Source organism: Homalodisca vitripennis, chromosome 3 (genome assembly GCF_021130785.1).
Source record: "Homalodisca vitripennis isolate AUS2020 chromosome 3, UT_GWSS_2.1, whole genome shotgun sequence".
Classification (NCBI taxonomy): domain Eukaryota; kingdom Metazoa; phylum Arthropoda; class Insecta; order Hemiptera; family Cicadellidae; genus Homalodisca; species Homalodisca vitripennis.
The window spans coordinates 152,864,553-152,884,868 of record NC_060209.1 but is presented as its reverse complement, the minus strand read 5'-3'; the positions used below and the strand labels follow the sequence as shown (position 1 = coordinate 152,884,868).

Sequence of the window (20,316 nt, the reverse complement as noted above, 5' to 3'; positions counted from 1 at the left end):
TGATTGACAAGATAAATTATTGGCTAGCTTTACCATTATATGTAGGAGTGTCAAAGATTATAAAAAGATGTTTTTTTGTGATGTGACCATGTTTAATGCATACTGTATTTTCAAAAAGGTAACTAACAAAGGTGAAATGCACTTCACCGATTTTAGGCTAAATTTGGTGGAAGGACTACTGCACGGTTACAACACCAAACCATCTGGTGCCAAGACACACCCAATGACAGACACGCCTCTTCAGCTCCAAGCTAAATATTGGGCTTGTTTTCTAATAAGAATTCCATCTATACCTTGTAAGGAAAACCAACTAAAGGCTGGCAAATTGTGCAAAGCTCATAAAAAAGATGTATGGGAATTATATAGGAAGAGCTTTAATTTGTGTAATAAATAAAAGATATGTTGCAAATACACACAAATGAAATCCACAGTACTACAATTTAATACCTTAAATATATGTGGAAAAAAGTGTCAGAATTGATAATTTGATTGTATAAAATTACACAAACTGCAGTGTATCAATTACAAACATCGATGCAGGACCAATGTTTGAGTTATAGTAAATAATTCTTTGTTCAAAGTAACAAGAATAGTTTTTCTGAATATATTCAACCAATGTCAACAATTTTATAAATGCCTATTTTTGTATATTTATATTAATACCTGTTAATCATAACACAAGGGATGATAAAAGTTAGAGAGGGAAAAGCTAGTCTATTGTTGCACACTGTAGCATGAAAAACCAAGAGGCACATCTTTGATTAATCGTAGACATTGCTGATCCTGAGAATGAACTGAGTGATCACAATGTTATTAAGTCGTTACCAAGTACAAAATTGTGATTAAGGCAAGGAAGGTCTCCTGAGCCGCAACTACTCCACTACATTCAGAGTGGTCTGAAGACTTCACTTTCATTCTGCATACAAGAGAGGATCGTCAGCACAAGCCAAAGTACTAACCCACTGATTCTCAATGTTGGAATCATATCTCAGAGGCCACAGCCCTCAAAACAACATTCACTAAACGGTAGAAAAGAATCAACGTGAATGGATCGAGTCAACAGCACACACAATAAGATGACGGGATCTCTTGCCTGCCACTTTAAAGTCTACTCACACTGGCAACATCTTATCTCACAACTCATCTGGCACTCACTAAATGTAGGAATGTCAGATACTAAAGAAATTAGCTGATAATAGAATTGTATCTGAATAGTTAATGCTTTTTATGTTAAATACAAATTCTAAAACCTTTAGATAGCTAGCTTTGAATTACTTGAAGAAATAAAAAGTATCATTACAGTTAAGCCCTATTATTTATTTTATGTTGTTAATTTGAATTTTAACATGCTAAATTTGTTGTGTTAAATTGTTTAATTTGGTATAAATAAAGATACCTGACTCCATTTTATCAAGGACATATTTAGAAATAGGTTTACAAATACACAAACAGAAACACAGAAGATTTTTATCAACAAACAAACAAATAAAAACACACACACGATCACAGTTGTGTTATATATTCTAGAAATTATTACTGAACATTATAATATATACATTTTTTAGAATTAAATATAGAGAAGGAAAGGATTTACAGACGTATTTTTAAAATGTATTTTCAATAAAAGAAACAAAATGGTGAATGATGTGTATTTTGTAAAAAAATATGAAATTACAAAATCCATGAAAAATGACTTCTTACATTTGGTTGGACAACAGTAACAAATAGCTATTTGATGAAAAACATTACATTCTACACACAAATAAGTTAAAATTATGAAAAGCATTCTCAATACTGTAACATCAGATTTGGTGTCCGTTCGTACCAGTTGGACTGGCCGTGGTATGTCTCAAAATAATCATTAAAATGGAGCTTTAGACTCTCTGTACAGGTCTAACTGAAGTAGATGGTTTCTCGTTATGTAATAACTACATTTATTTACCAAGCAACAAAATAATGGTTAACATAAATGAGCAATCATTTTTTAATTATTAAAATGAACAGTGTATCTATGAAAACATTTCCAAGCAAGCGCTAAGACACTGAGGATATTTCCTCTAGCTGTACAGAGGCCTGCAGCTAATGGTAGACACACCACAAGTCGATAAATTATTCCAACCTGGAGGAGTGTCCGCATTCTTCTGCACTCTTGCCAGAAGTTTTGCAAACTGCACTTTTAATATTCGTTCCAAAACAAAAATAAATATCCACAAGCATTGTTTTGGCGTAATTCTACCACAACCGATATATCCATTTGCATGTGGGAAAGTACTCCACTAACTTTGAGGCTACAACATTAAAAGAGGCTCGAGATGGAAGTGATACATCACGTAATGTAAAAGGTGTCAAATAGTAATGAAATTACCTTGTTGGAGAACGAGTGATTTCCCGATGTAAAGTCGATGTCCTCATCCAACCTTGAGGCCACAACATTCGCACTTTAGTGTGCAAAAATGTATTTATATACTCTTCATGGGTGTTCTTGCGTGGTTTTAATACTTTAAAACACATGCTCTTCAGTCTTACAATCTCCTTCAAGTAACCCCTGAAAAATATAATAAAATTAAATCCTGAAAGATATAATAAATTAACATGTTCCTGAGACAGAACACGGCCCCTACCCCCAACCTTACCCATCCAGAATATCCTGTCACTCTGGAAGCAACGCAAAGGTCCTTAGGACTAGGACTAGGTGAAATTTGTAATTTGTATGCTTCTTATCCTAAGAGGAAGGGTGGGGAGGGAGGGAGGGAGGGAGAGAGAGGGGGGGGGGAGAGAGAGAGAGAGAGAGAGAGAAAAAACACACATGTTCCTGAACAATAATTATTTCTGAAAATAAATGCAGCTAATAACTTTGAACTTTTGTCTACATTACCTTTTCACTCCTTCTCCTTACATATGCTGTCTTATCAGGGAATTGCTGCTGGATCAGATTCTAGTTGTAGCTGAGAGTCTGCTGCTTTCTAGTAGCCTGTTGCTTAGTTTACAATTTGTTTCAGCACCACAACAAATATTATCCAACAATTTTTTTTGCTTGAATAAACTTGATTGACCAGTAAACATAATGTAATGCATGGCCAATATCAAGTTAAGTTAAAATTTAGCTGTTTAATAGCTATTAACAGCTGCAGCTTATGGTGCAAGCTAAACATCGGTTTGCATGATACTATGTCTCAAATTAAAAATTACTCTAACTGCTTTTTTTTTTAAAGCCGGAATGCTTTAAAACCGGTTTCCGCACCATCACCCACAATGTCACTCCACAGGACAAATGTAGGTAAATTCGCCCATAACACACTGTCATCAGTACCTGAGTAGATTAAACCAGTTTTCTCAAGACAATACCTGAGGATAATTTTGAACACACTTAATTGATATGAACATCCAAGGTCAAACCTTGATCGAGATATATTCCTATGAATTTAGTTGAATGGACTCCTTAACCATGGTGTCATCCAACATGACAGGCTGCATCACAGTGAAAATCCACAAAGTGCAGAGAACAATTTATAAAGATTGTTTTTGCAATGTTGGTTTTAAAATGTATCTAGTTGAACACAATTATTCAAATCCACACAATGGTTGCAACAAAACTTTTTGTACACAGTAAAATTATTTCTTTCTGACACAGAGAGTTGTGTCATCTGTGAACTTCACAAGTTTTGCAATCTGTAGAGATAAACCAATGTGATTGACGTACACAAAAAGAATTGGGCTGACTATGGATCACTGTGGCACGATTATGTTTCTATTGACACTTTCATGGTTTTGATCCTGGATATGAAGGTTATATTATAGGTTTACTGTATACCTTTTTCACATATAAACATAACACTACAAAGTTATAACAGTAAGTATATCACCAATCATTTTTTTTTATTCTAAAAATTCTAAACTTTATAAATCCAACTAAGGGAACTAATACGGTTTTAGTCATAAATATTAATTCTGATACAATAAATTATTACTTCTTAAGAGTATGATGAAAATAACTTTATATATGTAATTTACTTATTGGAATTACCTAGTTTCCTCTGTCCATGGGAATTTTCTTTTAGGTAGTTTTGCAGAAGCTGAATCTGGTGTCTGTTGGAATTCTGATAGTTGGACTCCATTGTTTTGTGGCGCAGCAATTCCCCTAGGAAAATATCAAGTAGGTCAATTCATAATCTTAATGGAGCAAAATCTGTCTTGTTATATATTATGGAATCAAAAATAAATTTGCCTTTTAGGGGCCAACATTTTATATTAGAAGGATTGTGGATAAGGTATAAAATGGGGAAAGTATTAGGACAGAACAAAAGTCTATAAATTTGCAATAACATTATAGAAATACAAAAATTATAAAGTTTTATTGGCCAATTAAAATGAATTTTATTAGAATTCAGATTTCAAAACTTTTAGGAGTTAAATACATAAAAAAACTAATTTTGTTGCATAGTTTTTTTTTAATACTACATGTTTGTGTCAGATAAACAATGTTATCTCATCTAGAGTCATAAATACAACTCATTGGAAGCTAAATTAGATTCAAATTCTTTATTGCAAGTAATATTGAATAGTAAACTATTGGTGTGATCTACTGTATAAGTAGTATTTTTAACATTAAAAATCAGCTACCATTTTAGGATAATATAAATTAATCTATACAAACTAAATAAATATTTGTGGTACTATAATACAAAGACTAGCTTAGGTAGAAAACAGGTGAGCAACACAAAGTTAATTTCATTGAATCAATTTTTAGGGGAGAAAGTTAGTTTTAAACAACTAAAAGGGAGAATATTTTTAATGTAGGGGAAACTGTTATAATGCTTAACTTAACACTTTGAATGCAAATCCAGCATTTTTACTACATTGATGTTTTCGATATACCTGTATTACATAATCTGTACTTCTATGGGTTACTCTGTGACGTCTAGCAGGATGTTAGTAAAATAATTCACTGCTAGAATGCGCACAATGTATTAAATCAGTTTATTAATAAAGCAGAAGGTATTGGCTTGTTTGAAAAATCTCACTACGGAAAACCACTTTTTAAAGAGTACCATACTACCAAACTACAAAGCGTAGCACATTTGTACATAATCACCAATGGACAATTACCAAGCTCAAATGAGATATTATAAAATCAACGTAAAATATATGTTTAGTAGATTATAATCAAACCCGTGTTAATATAGTTGGTTCCGATTGAATATGTTTTACTATCTTTTTTCTATAATATGTGATATACATTATTTTTTATAGTTTAATTTTCACAAGAATTCTACAATTTTTAAATAGAAAGAAAGAAAAAAAAGGGAAATATATGTATGTAGGCATTTTTAGTAACTGTGTGAGACCTTTTGACTTAACCTTTTTTTAATCGCTAAAACGCCCAGCATTCTATGGAGAGGCGTGTCATTCTATACTGGAACTCAAAGTGTTAAAATTCTGTCATTAATAAAAAGAATCCAAGGATTGAAAATGGGTGTGTTTTTTTTTCAATTCATGAACTACAGTAAGTGAACAAAATACAAACAAATATTTCAACATCTACACCAAATTTAATTTTTGTGGGAGAATTTATAATTCTAGAACTCAAGAGGGTTAGTTAACTATTACTAATATGATCAAGTAAATGGATTTGTTTTTGGAAACTGGAACAGACTGATATCTACAGGAAGATATTTCTTTTCTTTAATGTTGCTAATAATCATGTATCATATATATGATAAACTGTTTAAAGAACAGTTCACTAACAGAGGATACAGCTACAGTCCATCAAGAGACTAAAAATACTAAACTATGTGCTGTTCAGTCAAAGTAACATATTGTTTTAGGAGTCTGTTCATTCTACAAAATTTACAACTTATTAACTAATCAAGCTTCTGACATTTTTAGTGAGTGCTGTATTGAATAAAAAATAAGTAATAGTAATTATAATTAAATCACAAATAATTTTTATAGATCAAATATTTTATTGGGCACTTTCAAAATGTCATGAAGAAATAAACCTCTTTGTCTACTACAATAAAACTGGACAACACAATTAAATATTGGTTATTTGATGAAGAAAAAGTAAAATATTTTAAATGTTTTACAGATTTAAAACTTTATCAACTAACGTTTCATTTTAAAGAATTTTTGTCTTGATTAAAGGGTTAAAATAAAAAATTGTGCACAAAAATAGCAATGTAAACACAATCTTACTTTTGTATAATATGTTATGAAATAGGCTTCTAGAATATCTAGATTGTCTGTTTGTTTACTACGATTCAGATTCTTTATTTGCCACAAAAGTTTGATCATGGAATAATTCATCAGAATAAATTAATATGTTAGTAACAGTAAAATAAACTAAACCAGCAAACATTTCATTATTATCTAATATATGCGAGTGTTTAAAAGTCGGATAGTAATATTTCCCATGCAGCAGTGAGGATTTCAATGACTGTTTATAATTAGACATGTCAGTCTCTCACTTCATCAACTCTCATTCTGGAAGCTCTGTAAATGGCAAGAATCAACCATTTCACTTCTATGGTCACTCTATTAGCAAAGAGTCCCTCCATGCAATACTAGTCGATCTCAACCCTATGGAAGGTAAAAGTTTTAACCAGAACGCACACTCCTCCTCTCCCCATGTAAGTTCAAAAGAAACTTGCAGCGAACTTTGATATGATACCAGTGTTAAATTATGATACAGAAAAAAGCTCTTCATTGAAATAATTTCCAGCATAAACACGAAATCCTGAGAAACAGGTCTATTACAAATAGCTAAGGTTCAAATCTTTATAGTAGAAACATAACATATGAGCCATAAGACACGTCTCAGTGTTTAGACCTCATGTAACCCCAAAAACCTTCCAACAAAATAGGCTACAACACTAATAAACTTGTATTTACTTTTCCACCATTTTTTTAGTATAATGATGTTTTCTGTGTCAATTGGGGATTGATCAAAATTTTATTGTTAAAATTGTCTGTTTTTACTGTCCATAGTTCTGAATAATTGCAGGGTAAGAGCATAGATCTGTAGTCTTCACAAGTCCAAGCTCATTGATCTTATAGTAGGTAATCTTATACTTAGCAGTTTTACCAGGTACTGTTGATATTACTGACTATAGTTGAAAATAAGCATATCCCTTGATTTTTGCAGAGACCACATATCACCAGGTAAGAAGTTCATCTCTATCTTGCTGGTCATAGTAGTATGATTAAAATGAAGAGTTTTTAATTCTAACTTTGCCTGACTGCTGTTGTCTTGGGAAACGTGCATATATTAGTATTACTTAATAAAATATACTTAAAACTTAAAATGTTTGTAAAAATATCAAATCAACCCTAACCTCAATCATAAAATTTAAAATGTAACCATACAGATGTTTTATAGAGGACAACATATTTATACAACTACATAAATTATGAAATAAAAAAAGATTAGCAACCCTCTGTATGTTTACCACCAAGCAGCTGTTGTTCGTGAATAAAGCTGCACAGCAAGCTTAAGACAATACACGAATATAAATACAGAAAATACATACAACAATTAAAATATTTTTTACAAAACAATTATTTAATTTGGTCAACAATTTGACATTTGAAATAATACTTAATACCTACTTAATATAGACCAATGAAAGTGGGCTTGTGAAGGCTAAAGATCTGTACTCTTACCTTGCAAATATTCAGAATTATGGACAGTAAAACCAGACCTTACTCTGGTTAACTATTTATAATTTTGTTCATCTAATGCTACTATGCAGATGACATTAGATCTCAAAAAACAAAGAACTCGCCTCAGTTCAAGCACTTCTGTTTCCCTTCGTGGCTCTTCGCCGATGTCGATTAACCATCACAACCAACAGATGATGCTATGCGGAATACTATTTTCTGGTCGAAACGATTAACTGTTGACTAGTTTGTAAGGTATAAGGAATACCTGCCACTATCTTGCCAGACTAGAAGTGGTGGAATATAAACAATACTTCTGTCTAATAATTAGTGATGAGGCAAATCTCTGCCCATTCAAGATTCATTTTTTTAATATTCGGAATCAATCTCTGTTGAAAATTCTGGGGATTTGAGATTTGGCATTGACACATCACTACTATAAATAACAATTTCTCAGAACAGTGTGATTATTCAATAAAACAAGATTAAGTCCTTGATTTTCTCAATTATTATAATAAATTACCAGAAGTATTGCTCTACTGTTCAATCAATTTTACTTCCTTTATTCATGAGTTAAATCTAAATCATCCAGTGGATCCTAGAAGATAGTTTTCAAGGTATTAATACCCTTCTAACTGTTGAGTTAAAATGAGCAAAGCTCTTATAAAAGAAAACCTTATATTTAGATATTTCATCCATCTATAGAATTTGTCAGGACAGATCACATTTGAGAATTCAGATTTGTATCCATTATAAAAACGTTTGCATAGCTCTGTTAATGATAGTCAGGATCAATATCAAAATTTTAAGAGGATTGTAGAAGGAGGTTTACAAAACATTCGATTGACTCCAAAATTCCTAGGTTTTGGGTAAGCAAAGCAAGTTTGCCACTTTCTTGAAACAAAGGAATGAAGTGAGTCAATGTTAGCACCAAAGTGTGCAGGGGTGGCCCACAATTGAATCAAATTTGCAGTCAATTGCTGACATCTGTTCATCAGAAAAATGTCAAAAGGCAAAATGAAAAAATTAACTGCTTACCAAAAAATGTCAGAAGTTTATCATTTCTACACATCTTACAAAGTCATACAAACCCCAGATTATAAACAAAATTAATGACATTGGATGAACAGATTCAAATAAAACTGGCCTTACCAGTAGTACTTATGTAACTCCCAATAAAAACGAGGGCTAGCAAACACACCAAAATGAAAAATATCAATAACACTCTAAAAACATAACACTGAAATACAGCATCAAATACAATATGTGCAAGGCCACTTAAGATTACAATCAGTTTAAATTATTATTTCACTAAAACTTATTTTACTTGTATTTTTTAAAGCTTGCCAATAAACAAAACATAAAGTTTAGAATTAAATAGGATATTTAAAATTGTATTAGTCTGTATTAGAATTAATTTTACATTAAATGATCTGATAAACAAAAGGAATGTTCAAAACATCTCAAAGTTAAGATAATTAACAAGAATTGACATTTGTTCCAATCTAAATAAATCAGACAATAGTCTGTAGTATTTTTAAGGAGCAATCAATTTTTATTTTAACATTATCAACATATAAATAGTTACAGAGAAATCATCATATTTCCATTTAATTAACAAAGCAAAGTCTATTTATACGAAAATTAATTTTAAAAAGACGCTTGATCTTGGCCCTTGTGATAATTCAGTTAGTTAACCTTACACGCTCCACTTATATTCTTCAGTTCATATTTTGTACGAATACTTTCATAAATTAAGAAAATGTATTATTCAGGTACATTAACTTAATTTAAAAATTGTAACAATAAATACAAATATTAAAAACTTATACGTTCAAATAAATAATTTGACGAAAATAAAATATGCAAACCATGCATGCAAGCTGAACTAATACATAATTTTAGTCAACTCAGATACCACACATTCATTTGAAAGATACACCACTAAAAGTTAAAAAATAACAATAAACCAATTAACTATTCACAACAGTTAAATAATATGCGTACTTTTCTTCAGCTATCCTTTGGCATTCTTTTTCGTATTTTTCCAACAGTGACGGCATAGTGGCATCAATAGTAGCTTTTAATCTGCAAAAACAAAATTTTATTAAATTGGATAAAAAACTAAATTAAACAAGAATCACAATTTTTTATCATTAATAGTGTTAAAGACTACTATCACACAAAACCAAACTCCGTATATATAAAACCATTATAAGATTGATAGTATTTGAGAACAAATTATTGAGAAAAATCTATGGGCCAACCCTTGAAGATGGAGAGTGGAGGATAAAACATAATGTAGAGTTGAGGCAACTATATATGGACCCAGACATAGTGGCCGAGGTGAGAAGTAGGAGAATGAGATGGGCTGGCCATTTACTAAGGAAGGAGGACAACTCCTTAGTCAAGAACGTCCTTGTAAACAATCCGGAGGGCAGAAGACCACCAGGAAGGCCCAAGTTGAGATGGCGAGACCAGATCAGAAGAGACATAAGAAAACTGGGAAGAAGGGAAGAAGAGGCAATGGATAGAGAGATCTGGAGGCAGTGTGTTGGCGAGGCAAAGTACCACCTTGGGTACCAAGAGCCACGGCAGTAAGTAAGTAAGTAATAGTGTTAAAGAACTAACACTGAGAGCAAATAGAAGTTCTCATTTTTCAAATATTAGATAGAGTATTAGCTATCAAACGACTGTAATAGAGTAGCTGATATTCACATTAGAAAAATAATTGTGCTTTACATGTGGAGTTTTAAGTTTATTATTTTCTACAAATTTCAGGAAATTCATTAATCAACAATTATTTAAATCTCAGCGTAATATACAGTATTTGTATTCATGGTACTATTCATTGTACGCTGTACAAACTTATGAATAAAGCAATTTCTGATTCTGATAGTAACTGTAGTAGTAATAATTATTTCTTGACATCGACTATAAAATAAAATTACATAATGAATTTTCCATCTTTACACCAAAATGTTTTTCTTAAATAAATAAAATAGTTTTTAAGACGTTGCTTTCCATTTCTCAAAGACTATAAATCATTGTTGGGAACATAACAAGCAGAATAATGAGGATGGTTGATACAGTACTGATGAGTAGTGTACAGCCAGTCAAGCAGGATTTGTACACAGTCTATCTCAAAATCTACCAGATATTTTAACTTAAGAGTCAAAGTCTGACAACTTTACTGAATACTACCAGTTGTCCCCCAATTTCATTTTTATTTGTTAATAAATAGAAATATTTATGGTTCTTTGTTTAAGGATTGTTACTGACGATGTGTGAGATCCTATTACCCTTTCATTCTTGGTTATTGGAGAAAAACAATAAAAAACAACTTTTTTTTATACAAATCTAAATAATTAAGATGGTGTAGCTTATTTAATCAAATAAGATTGGTTTTTAATTATGTACAATTTGTATCACATCCTATAAGGGAACAATGTGCGTTTAAACTCCTTTATTTACATATAATAATGAAAATAAAAAATAATTTAAAGATTCACATAGTTAATGATTTTTTTTAACCTTGAGAACAGTTGGTGAATAACAGATTTAAAACCTACCCTGATTAAACATTTTAAACCATGTACTGAAAGTAAGTATTTACTGAAAGACAATATATTATAATTTCAAAAATCTTTCATGGGTGAGACCTAACTTAAAATTTCAATGGGCACTGAAGACACTAGAGACTGACATCACATTTTCCTAATCATATATTTTTTATCACTTTAATAAATAGTTAGTTATTGCATTTAATTTTTAAATTAAAATGTAATTTTAAAAAGTGACAGTATAAATTGATACAATTAAAAGGCCCACCAACTCATTAAAACTCTCTTTAAATATGTTTCCAAATTGCTGTTATTGTACTAAATATAATTATAACAGCACTGTTATACGTTAAACACCAAAAAAGGGAATTCTTATACATTTAGAATTTTTAATTTAAAAAAGGGAAGATTAACATCCTTTGTATGAATCTTAATTTAAATTGTGTGTTTTAATAACTCTTTCGGGACTCATTAAAAGGAACCGAATGACAGAGACATGGTTAGCTTGTTTACATTGACAGACAATTCACTCAAGTTATTTGAGGTTGAGTGGTAGAGAGGGCTAAATAGCCCTAACTCCACCTCTTGAATAAAGGCATATTTCATTTCATTTCATTTCACTCAGCTGGAACATTAGTTGCTCATCAATAAACACACAGAGTAAAAACGGTTGCAATATTTTCTGAAATAGTTCACAAACTATTATCGAGAGGTAGCAGCACAATGCAGAGCCAGTGCAGCCTCAATAAACCTATCTCATACATTGACAAAATACAATGTAGTACACCAGCGGAGCAGTGTTTTAATTTCGTTCATTCATGAAATTATAGCAAATGCCATGTTTGGTACGGAGAGGGTTAACACATTCACTGTGGGTGACGAGCATGCTCGTCATGCGAAAATGGTGCGCCGGGCAGTGGACGAGCGAGCTCGGCATACGGCAGCTGCTTTCATATTGCCTCAGTGTGAGCTGAGCAGTTGCCCGGGAAGGCTGTATGTAACACTCATAGCGAGGTGTGCCTGTTTCGGTAAGTCAGTTGGTGCGATTCGTCACCGGTTCGCCGTTTTCGTTTGTTGTGTATGCTTTGCGATATTGTGTGAGTGGATTATAGTGTCTGTTGACTGTGTAAGTGTATGTACTCATCATGGAGGAAGATGATAATGTTATTGACGATAATTTTTCATCTCATGAAGACAATGAGCCTAGTTCGAACGGTTCTAGGGACGGTGAAGGCGGCGTCCCCCACCCCCAGTGGGCCACCCAACCCCAATACGTGTAATTGAAGTATTATCTACGTGTCATTCATGTACTATATACGTGTAATTCGCGAGTGTTTGTGCTGAAACCTAGTGCGCTGTGAGCACATGCAACACGGGGACCGGCACCTGGTGCGGATGACGAGCAGACTCGGCACGGACATGACGTCACCCGTTCCGGCTAACGAAGCTTCCAGGATACCTTGGACAACCCTTTCGGCTATCCTGACTCCGTTTTGGGTAAGTAAAAAACAAAAAAAATTCCTGCATTTTCTGTTGCCGGTAATTTTGTCATCCGCAGTGAATGTGTTAATTAAATCCCAACATCTGTTTATTAAACAGCCAGACAGTAAAAATATCAGTGTTTCACATTTATTCAGCAAGCAATTATGTTCAAAGGGTTCAGAAACAAACTAGAGTTAACATATGTCATAGATCAACACCAGTGACTAACATGAACTATGCCTGTATAAATACATCACAGTGCATTAAAACAGTAAGTATGAGGGCTGTCCGACATTAGGTCTCATGAATTTTTAAGCACCAGTGTCACTAGAGCAAAGAGGTACAATGAGGTTTGAATGACAACTGTGAAACTGTATTTGAAATTAAACACAGATGAATATATTTGAGCAGTTAGATTTTACAACAGCACAAGATAGAAATATCACTGCATGACTGTGAAATTGTGGCTTGTTTTACGTATTGTTATTGCAAAATTCAACAAATGGCATAGAAATGGTATATAATGTTAATGCACATTAATTTTGATGTTATGGCAATTAGCATGGATTATATTAATTTTGAATTGTTAGCCAAATCGAATGTTCCTGGGTTTTATGTTCTTCCAATGGATCACTGTTAAATTTAAAAGGAATTTTCTCACCCAATGTCTGTCTTCTGCTTCTCTGTACTTCAGTGATAATATGAATTTAATAAATTAACCTTTCTTTTGAACCAAATACTGCTGAATAAAATGTAACCAGTTTCTTTATTTAAAATAATAATCTTGCTTCACTTCTTCTATATCCCTCTCTCCTCTAAACTTTTAAACCTCTGCTCTCTTCACTCAACAATCATCCCTGCACACTGCATCACTGACTTTAGTTTACTTTATAACTTTTGAGTTTGTATGTAATGAGGTGAATTTTGATTAATTTTGATATATTTAATTTTGTATTTATTATTGTTTGTATTAAAATTTGAGACAATTTATAATTACTTATTCCTTAATTATTTAATTATTATTACTAATCAATTTCTAAATTAAATTAAATATTGAAATGAATGTGAGATGGGTGTATGAAACGAGTCATTACATACTTTAAAAGCACATTTTTTATTCACGTGATATATTGTCAATGACTATCGTTCCTTAATCTAATCCTTAAACTCCTTAATCCTTAAACTATTGTTTCTTACGTTCATTTACCTGCACTAATATCCTATCAGGATTTATCCTAAATAGTGTATCTGTTTTACCTTTATATGGATGATATTAATTCAACTAGTAACTAATTTACTATAAATGTTATCGATAATACAACACCAGAATTTCCATTTTAATAGCTAAATATCACTTACTTGCAAATGACAGTATCTATCCTGCTCTCTTCTTCATGTATGAACAGTTTCTTGGCTCTCCGCATCAGTGTGTCTTTGGTACAAGGTAGAAAAAAGGCAAGATGTGCAAACAACAAATTACGGTTCGTTGCTGAGAATTCTCTTGTCTTCCATTCCAATCTAAAACAAATACTTTTGTAAGTCACGTGTATTAAAGTTTTACTTATTTAACAATTAGCACAGTAACTTGACAACAAGGCAAGCAATATTGGTTGAATCCAGAATTTATTAATCTCAAATCCAATTCTGAATCTTAAAAGATTAATTCTAAAATTTAAAATCCTAATAGATATTCTTTGCCTAAGTTTGATTTCAATATAATTTTAAGCAAGACCAAAAATACAAGATTATAACAAACATGTAATTTATTACGGACATAGACAATTTATAAATTACACAGCTTATGAGGTAAACAAAAATAAGAGATTGTCTTTTCGTTTACCACTGAATAGCTGTTGTCGGCGAATAGACGCAGCAGACTCACGGCGGTGCATGAATATAAATATAAAGAACATCAACTGGAAGCAAATATTATTTACAAAATAACAACAATTTAGGTTATCTATACTGTTTTCTACATGCAGTGTTTAACAAAAACACATTTTAGTAACTGGTAAATTGCATACTGTTGATTAGATGTCATCCATGTATAGATCTGCTGCGATGCGCAAATATAAACATAGTATATAAAAGTTCATGTAAAATATTGTTTTTCTTTACTTTGGTTAACTTATTCCAATTTCTTTGTCTACAGCTACTATTAGCCAGTTACGACAGAACTCATATATTAAAGAACTCGTCTCGACACATGCACTGTTTCTTTTTGTGACTTTGCCACTATCGGTGAACTACTAGAATGGACAGACAATTTAATATGCTAAACTATTTTTCTGGTTGAAATGATTCATTGTTTACTAGTTTGGCATACAAAATATTTTACCTGCTGCTATGTGCTGGACTTATCGCGGAATTACCAGATTGTCCACTTAACTTCCTAAATTTCTAATACTCCTAGAATTATATAAATATTTCTGACAAAGTAAATACTCAGTTCAGGATACAAATAATGTGAATATTTGTGTCGTGTGCTGAGTAACCGATATAATACACAATGTTACACACTTTTTTCATGACAGTAGATCTTAACTAATCTTTTCATGCACTGGTAGATTTTGTTTCTGACATTACATAAAAGTTTAATTTAACATGACATCACAAATGCGAATATGTCTATTGCTAACTTAAAACAATCAGAAATTAATTAACAACTCGACTACTATTATCAACTGTGATCTATTTAATTATGAATCACAGTTGTAATAAAATTAAAATTATATTCTTTGTAATTCAGAGTTGAATTTACAGAATTATTATATTATAAGCAGCAAATAATCATTATGGTCAGTTTCATTAATTTCCTGGATTTAATATATTTGAAATGTCCACCTGCCTTGGATCTGTAGAAACTTACCTGACCAGAGCAATGTTGATGTCTGTACAGAAAGTATTGCGTGTGTTGTCGGTGATTGCAGCTGTGCGCCTGATCTGTTCGACCAGGGTCATCAACTCTGGGGGAAGGTTTTCTGGCAGTGGCGGTGGTATATTCTGGGAGCCTGACTTGCCTTCTTCGCTATTCTCTGTAGTGGATGTCGAACCAGAACCTGAAAAAGATAAACAATCAAATCTGGAGAAATCAACTGTTTGTCAATAGATCTATTATGTAATAATAAACTTGTATATCAAATCTAAAGATGTAACGATTTTGATTACAAAACCATTAGAACGTTCTTCCTCTTCTTCTATGGGGTGGCCTATTGCCGTGCACTTAAGCCTCACGGGCCTTTTGTTCACCCCGGAAGCACACCTTGAAGCCGACCAATCTACTGTTTCAGCAGTTTTACAAACACCAAAAACAACCGATCAGGTCCGCCTAGGAAATTCACCACCCTTGTCCAGTCTACCAAAGATGGCGTACTGCTCCCTTGCTATTGCAGGACAGTCAAAGAGCAGGTGTTCAGTAGTTTCTTCTTGCTTGTCACACATTCTACAGAGCGGATCCTCCTGAAGGATACTGACTCTATGAAGATGCTTCAGGTGACCATGCCTCGTAATCAGACCCATAACTCGAGAAGACACTGATCTACTTAGTGAGAGAGGGTCAGACGCCACCCTAGGGGAAGGTGACTGTAGAACCATTCTGCTCATTCTCAGACCTGGACACAGCCTCCACCTTCTCTCATGTTCAGTGCCAATTTTTGACTTTATGGATACACTGTATAAGAAGAATGTAAGGCCTGTCCAAGAGGAAAGAGAATGGATCATTAGGAAAATAGAGAAATTGGGACTCTAGAAACCAAATGTGGTTACTTTTATAAGCATCGTAATATTAAGGTGGTTCAGCCATTTTAGTAGAAATAAGTAGGAAACGGTCACTCCAAGAGTTGGGGAAGGAAACCAAAAGTGAGATGGGGGGATATCAAACAAGCACAGACATGAACAATTTTTAAATGATCTTGGAATAAGCCAAGATAGAAGACCATGGAAGTACTTAGTCGGTGAGCCAACACAACTGGATTTCAAGTGGCCACAGGGGTAAGAATAAGTTGTTGTTATTATTATATGAACTGGTATTTAAATATAATAATAACAACTTGCTAATTAATACAACACTGATTAACTTTTACTATCTAGTGAATTGTTTGTGAAAACAATGTGATAACGTGATAAGTGCTATGCCTCAAGAGCCTCTTATGTTACAACTTTGTTCTAAATATAAAATAAATAAATGTATTATTAAAGGACAGATCAAGCATGGTACAATTGATAAAAAGAATAGTGACAAGATTTGTATTAAAAATAGGTTACTTCAATGTAAATTACTGGTTAAAAAATACTAGCTAATAATTAGAGTCTGTCTAGTTGTTACTTTTGTCTGAGTTAAAAATCTCTTATCTTATTTTGTATCTTTAAAAAATATGTCTTAACAAAATGAACACTTATTTTGTGAAATGATTTTATTATTTTAAATAGCAACTCATTCTTACTTAATTGATTGACACAAGAAAATAAAGAAACCAATTGTTTGAAAATACTTTACACACTTATGAATTGTTATCTTATTATCTGATATTGATATCTTCAGAACATAAAAGATAACAGAATTTATATTGTCTTTCCATGCATGCATTATATTTACAAAAACTATTGCAAAAATGCATTGTTTTAAAATAAACTTGCATACCTATAACCTTCAAGATAGCTATTATTGTTGAAGACTGAATAAACAGACAGAAAAAAATATTTTAATATAACTCACCTGAATGTGTACTATGAGAGCTGTTTGAGTTATCATCATTGTTCCCTGCATTGACAACTGATTCTATAGCTTCACAAATACTTGTACTGCTGGCAATTTGTTTCTTGGGCTCTTCTAGTGACAGAACAAATTTATTTTCATTTTAATATAGGTAGTACCCAACTATTCTTAATTAATACTATATTCCTATGGAATATATTTTGATAAAGCTGAATTGATTTAAGGATAATTTTAATTAAATTAAAACCTAACTAGGCATATTACATATTAAATTTAAAGCGTGACAAAAGGATATGTCCATAACATCGGAATCATGCAAATCGCGGCAGGTGGAAAAATCTCTTGTTCAAGACAATTCAAGAAAGTGTTATAAATATATAGGAATGTATAAATATATTGATTTATGACCATCGGGAAGAAAATTGGAATGCATGTCATGTCAAAATTAAATCATAACTAGTTATTGTAGTTTCGTCTGAAAATGCATGTCACAACATGTAGATATATAATTACATGGTACACAAACATATACAGTACTGTACCCAGGCCAAATTATCTTCATTGCTTCAAGGGTTAAAACTCATATAAAGAAAATTAAAACACATCTAACCTAGCAAGAAGATAACATTTGGTATTTGGTGGGTTAGAACCCACGTTAGAGGGAGCTCAAAGTACAGGTCTGATCCCAAAATAGTTGCATTAACCCTCCGACTGATGACCAATGACACAGACTGATGACCAATGACACAGACGTTTATTAATACCACTTGTAAACTGATAGACGGCATAGCCGTTGGTCAACTATCCGCTATTATTACACGAAAACCTTTCAAGTTATAAAGACATAACTTGCACCATCCTCTACTCATAAACAGCAATTTATTGAATATAGTTTATATTTGTCATGTTACTCGTTGTCAGCTGATATTGATCCAAAGACCACACAGCATACAGCTGATGGACTACGCAGTTGGTGAAGCGCTGCACAATCTTGACTTTCTTTGTTGCCAGGTTGTTATGTAAGCTAGTAATATAGTTGTTTATGATTGATTGTTATGTTTTCAAATGGGCGATCATTGTTGTTGAAGTAATATACATGAAATATTGGATGATGAAGTATTAGTTCTGATGATGAAAGTGACATATAGGCAAATTAAGTGAATGATGATATTTCTTTTCAGGTTTGTAGTCTGGATGATTATGAATGTGAGTTTGGTTGTGAACAAATGGATAGTGACAGTGACAACAATTCATCATTATCTGATATCCCTCTTGCCCAAATAATTCATCAGCACCAATATGGATGCGTACTGCTAAAAAAAAGAAGTCGTACATACTTTTATCAAAACATTTTTGTGACGTAAATAAATAAATATATATATAATATACAGGGTGATTCATGAAGTTCTCCCCCCCACTTCTACAGCACATTGTACTAGTAAAAATAATGAAAAAAATGTTATATAAAACATAGGTACCGAAAACGCTTCGTTAGCGAGTTACAGCTAGCGAAAGATTTCGCCTGAATTCCTGGGTAAAGAGTAAAATTAAAGCCATACTGAACTTTTGGAAAGGTTAATTAAGTAAGAAATATCGTGGATTCTTATGTATTTTTTACCTGATAAAGCTAATAAAATAGGTTTTCAGAAACTGTACCTGTAGTAGTTTTTTGAGGGATTCAGGGTTAAATGCAAAAAAATTGGGGCACGAAACAATGTTTTTTTTTTAAGTTTGATGTACAATAACTTTGTTAAATTGGTAATAAAATACATAAAAATCATAACAAACATTAATTGTAGAGAATTTAATTTCTGAGAACATTGATATAATCAAAGTCTAAAATAAAACAGAAATAAGTACCGAAAATATCGATTTTATTCAGTATAATACATTACTAGTTTTTAAGCAAAATTAATCAGGTTGGGCCAACCGTACGCACATTTTTATAAATAGATGTTCGAAAATGAGGCCATCATTATCAATACATTTTGCAGCACGTTTGTGTATTGCTTTTGTTGCGTTTCTTAATTTTTCAGGACTTCCCTGTATCTGCACAGCCGAATCCATAATACGGGCAATTAATTCATTCACGAGAATTTCACTTTTGTCTTGTATACAATTGTCTTTCATCCATCCCCAGATGCAATAATCCAATGGAGATAGATCTGGTGATCTTGGTGGCCAAGGGTGAGGCCCTCCACGACCAATCCAGTGTCCAGGAAATTGATGATTTAAGTAAGCAGAAACGGCATGTGAAAAGTGGGGAGGTTGCTCCGTCATGCTGGAAGTACAAATTTTGTCTGAGATGTAAAGGAACATTCTCTAACAGCTGCGGCAACTCTTCTTGAAGGAAATGCAAATAGAACTCAGCATTTAGGCGTCGTCCAGGTAATATGAAAAGGTCCAATCAGCCGATTGTGCAAAAGGCCCACACCAGACATTGACGCTAAATCGGTGTTGTTGAAATTTCTGTTCCACTACCTCATGTGGATTTTCTTCTGCCCATGAGTGTTCATTGTGCAAGTTATTGACACCATCCGAGTGAATTGTGCCTCATCCGTAAACAAAATACGCTTGTAGAGTTGATTATTAATATTCAAAAAGTTGCAAAACTCCAAAGCGAAGCGGACCATCCCCTAGCTGTAGATGTTGAACCTTTGTTTATGAAAACGGATAAAATTTGTTTCGATTAAGTGACCTCCACACCGTTGACTGCGAAACTCCTAGGCGTAGAAATACGTCGTGTACTTACACCTGGACTGCGATGAACAGCATTAATAACAATATCATCATCAAGTTGGACAGCTCGTTCATTAATTAGTTCTAGTACTTGGTAGTGATCCTGTTTCCCGAAGAGTACGAAAAGTTCCTGAAATTGTTTTGGTATCTGGAATCCTC

General features: G+C 32.7%; 1 protein-coding gene across 1 annotated transcript in view; it reads right to left on the bottom strand.

Moving 5' to 3' along the window:
* Window positions 1–20,316, bottom strand: part of LOC124358409 (ubinuclein-2) — a 78,016-nt gene that overhangs the window by 40,268 nt on the left and 17,432 nt on the right. Inside the window, exons 8-13 of the mRNA XM_046810709.1 lie at window positions 17,419–17,532; window positions 15,574–15,763; window positions 14,064–14,222; window positions 9,667–9,747; window positions 4,025–4,138; window positions 2,366–2,545 (exon numbers count right to left, since the gene is read on the bottom strand). Of these exons, the coding sequence (XP_046666665.1) occupies window positions 2,366–2,545; window positions 4,025–4,138; window positions 9,667–9,747; window positions 14,064–14,222; window positions 15,574–15,763; window positions 17,419–17,532 (838 nt within the window). The remainder of the gene's footprint in view (window positions 1–2,365; window positions 2,546–4,024; window positions 4,139–9,666; window positions 9,748–14,063; window positions 14,223–15,573; window positions 15,764–17,418; window positions 17,533–20,316) is intronic.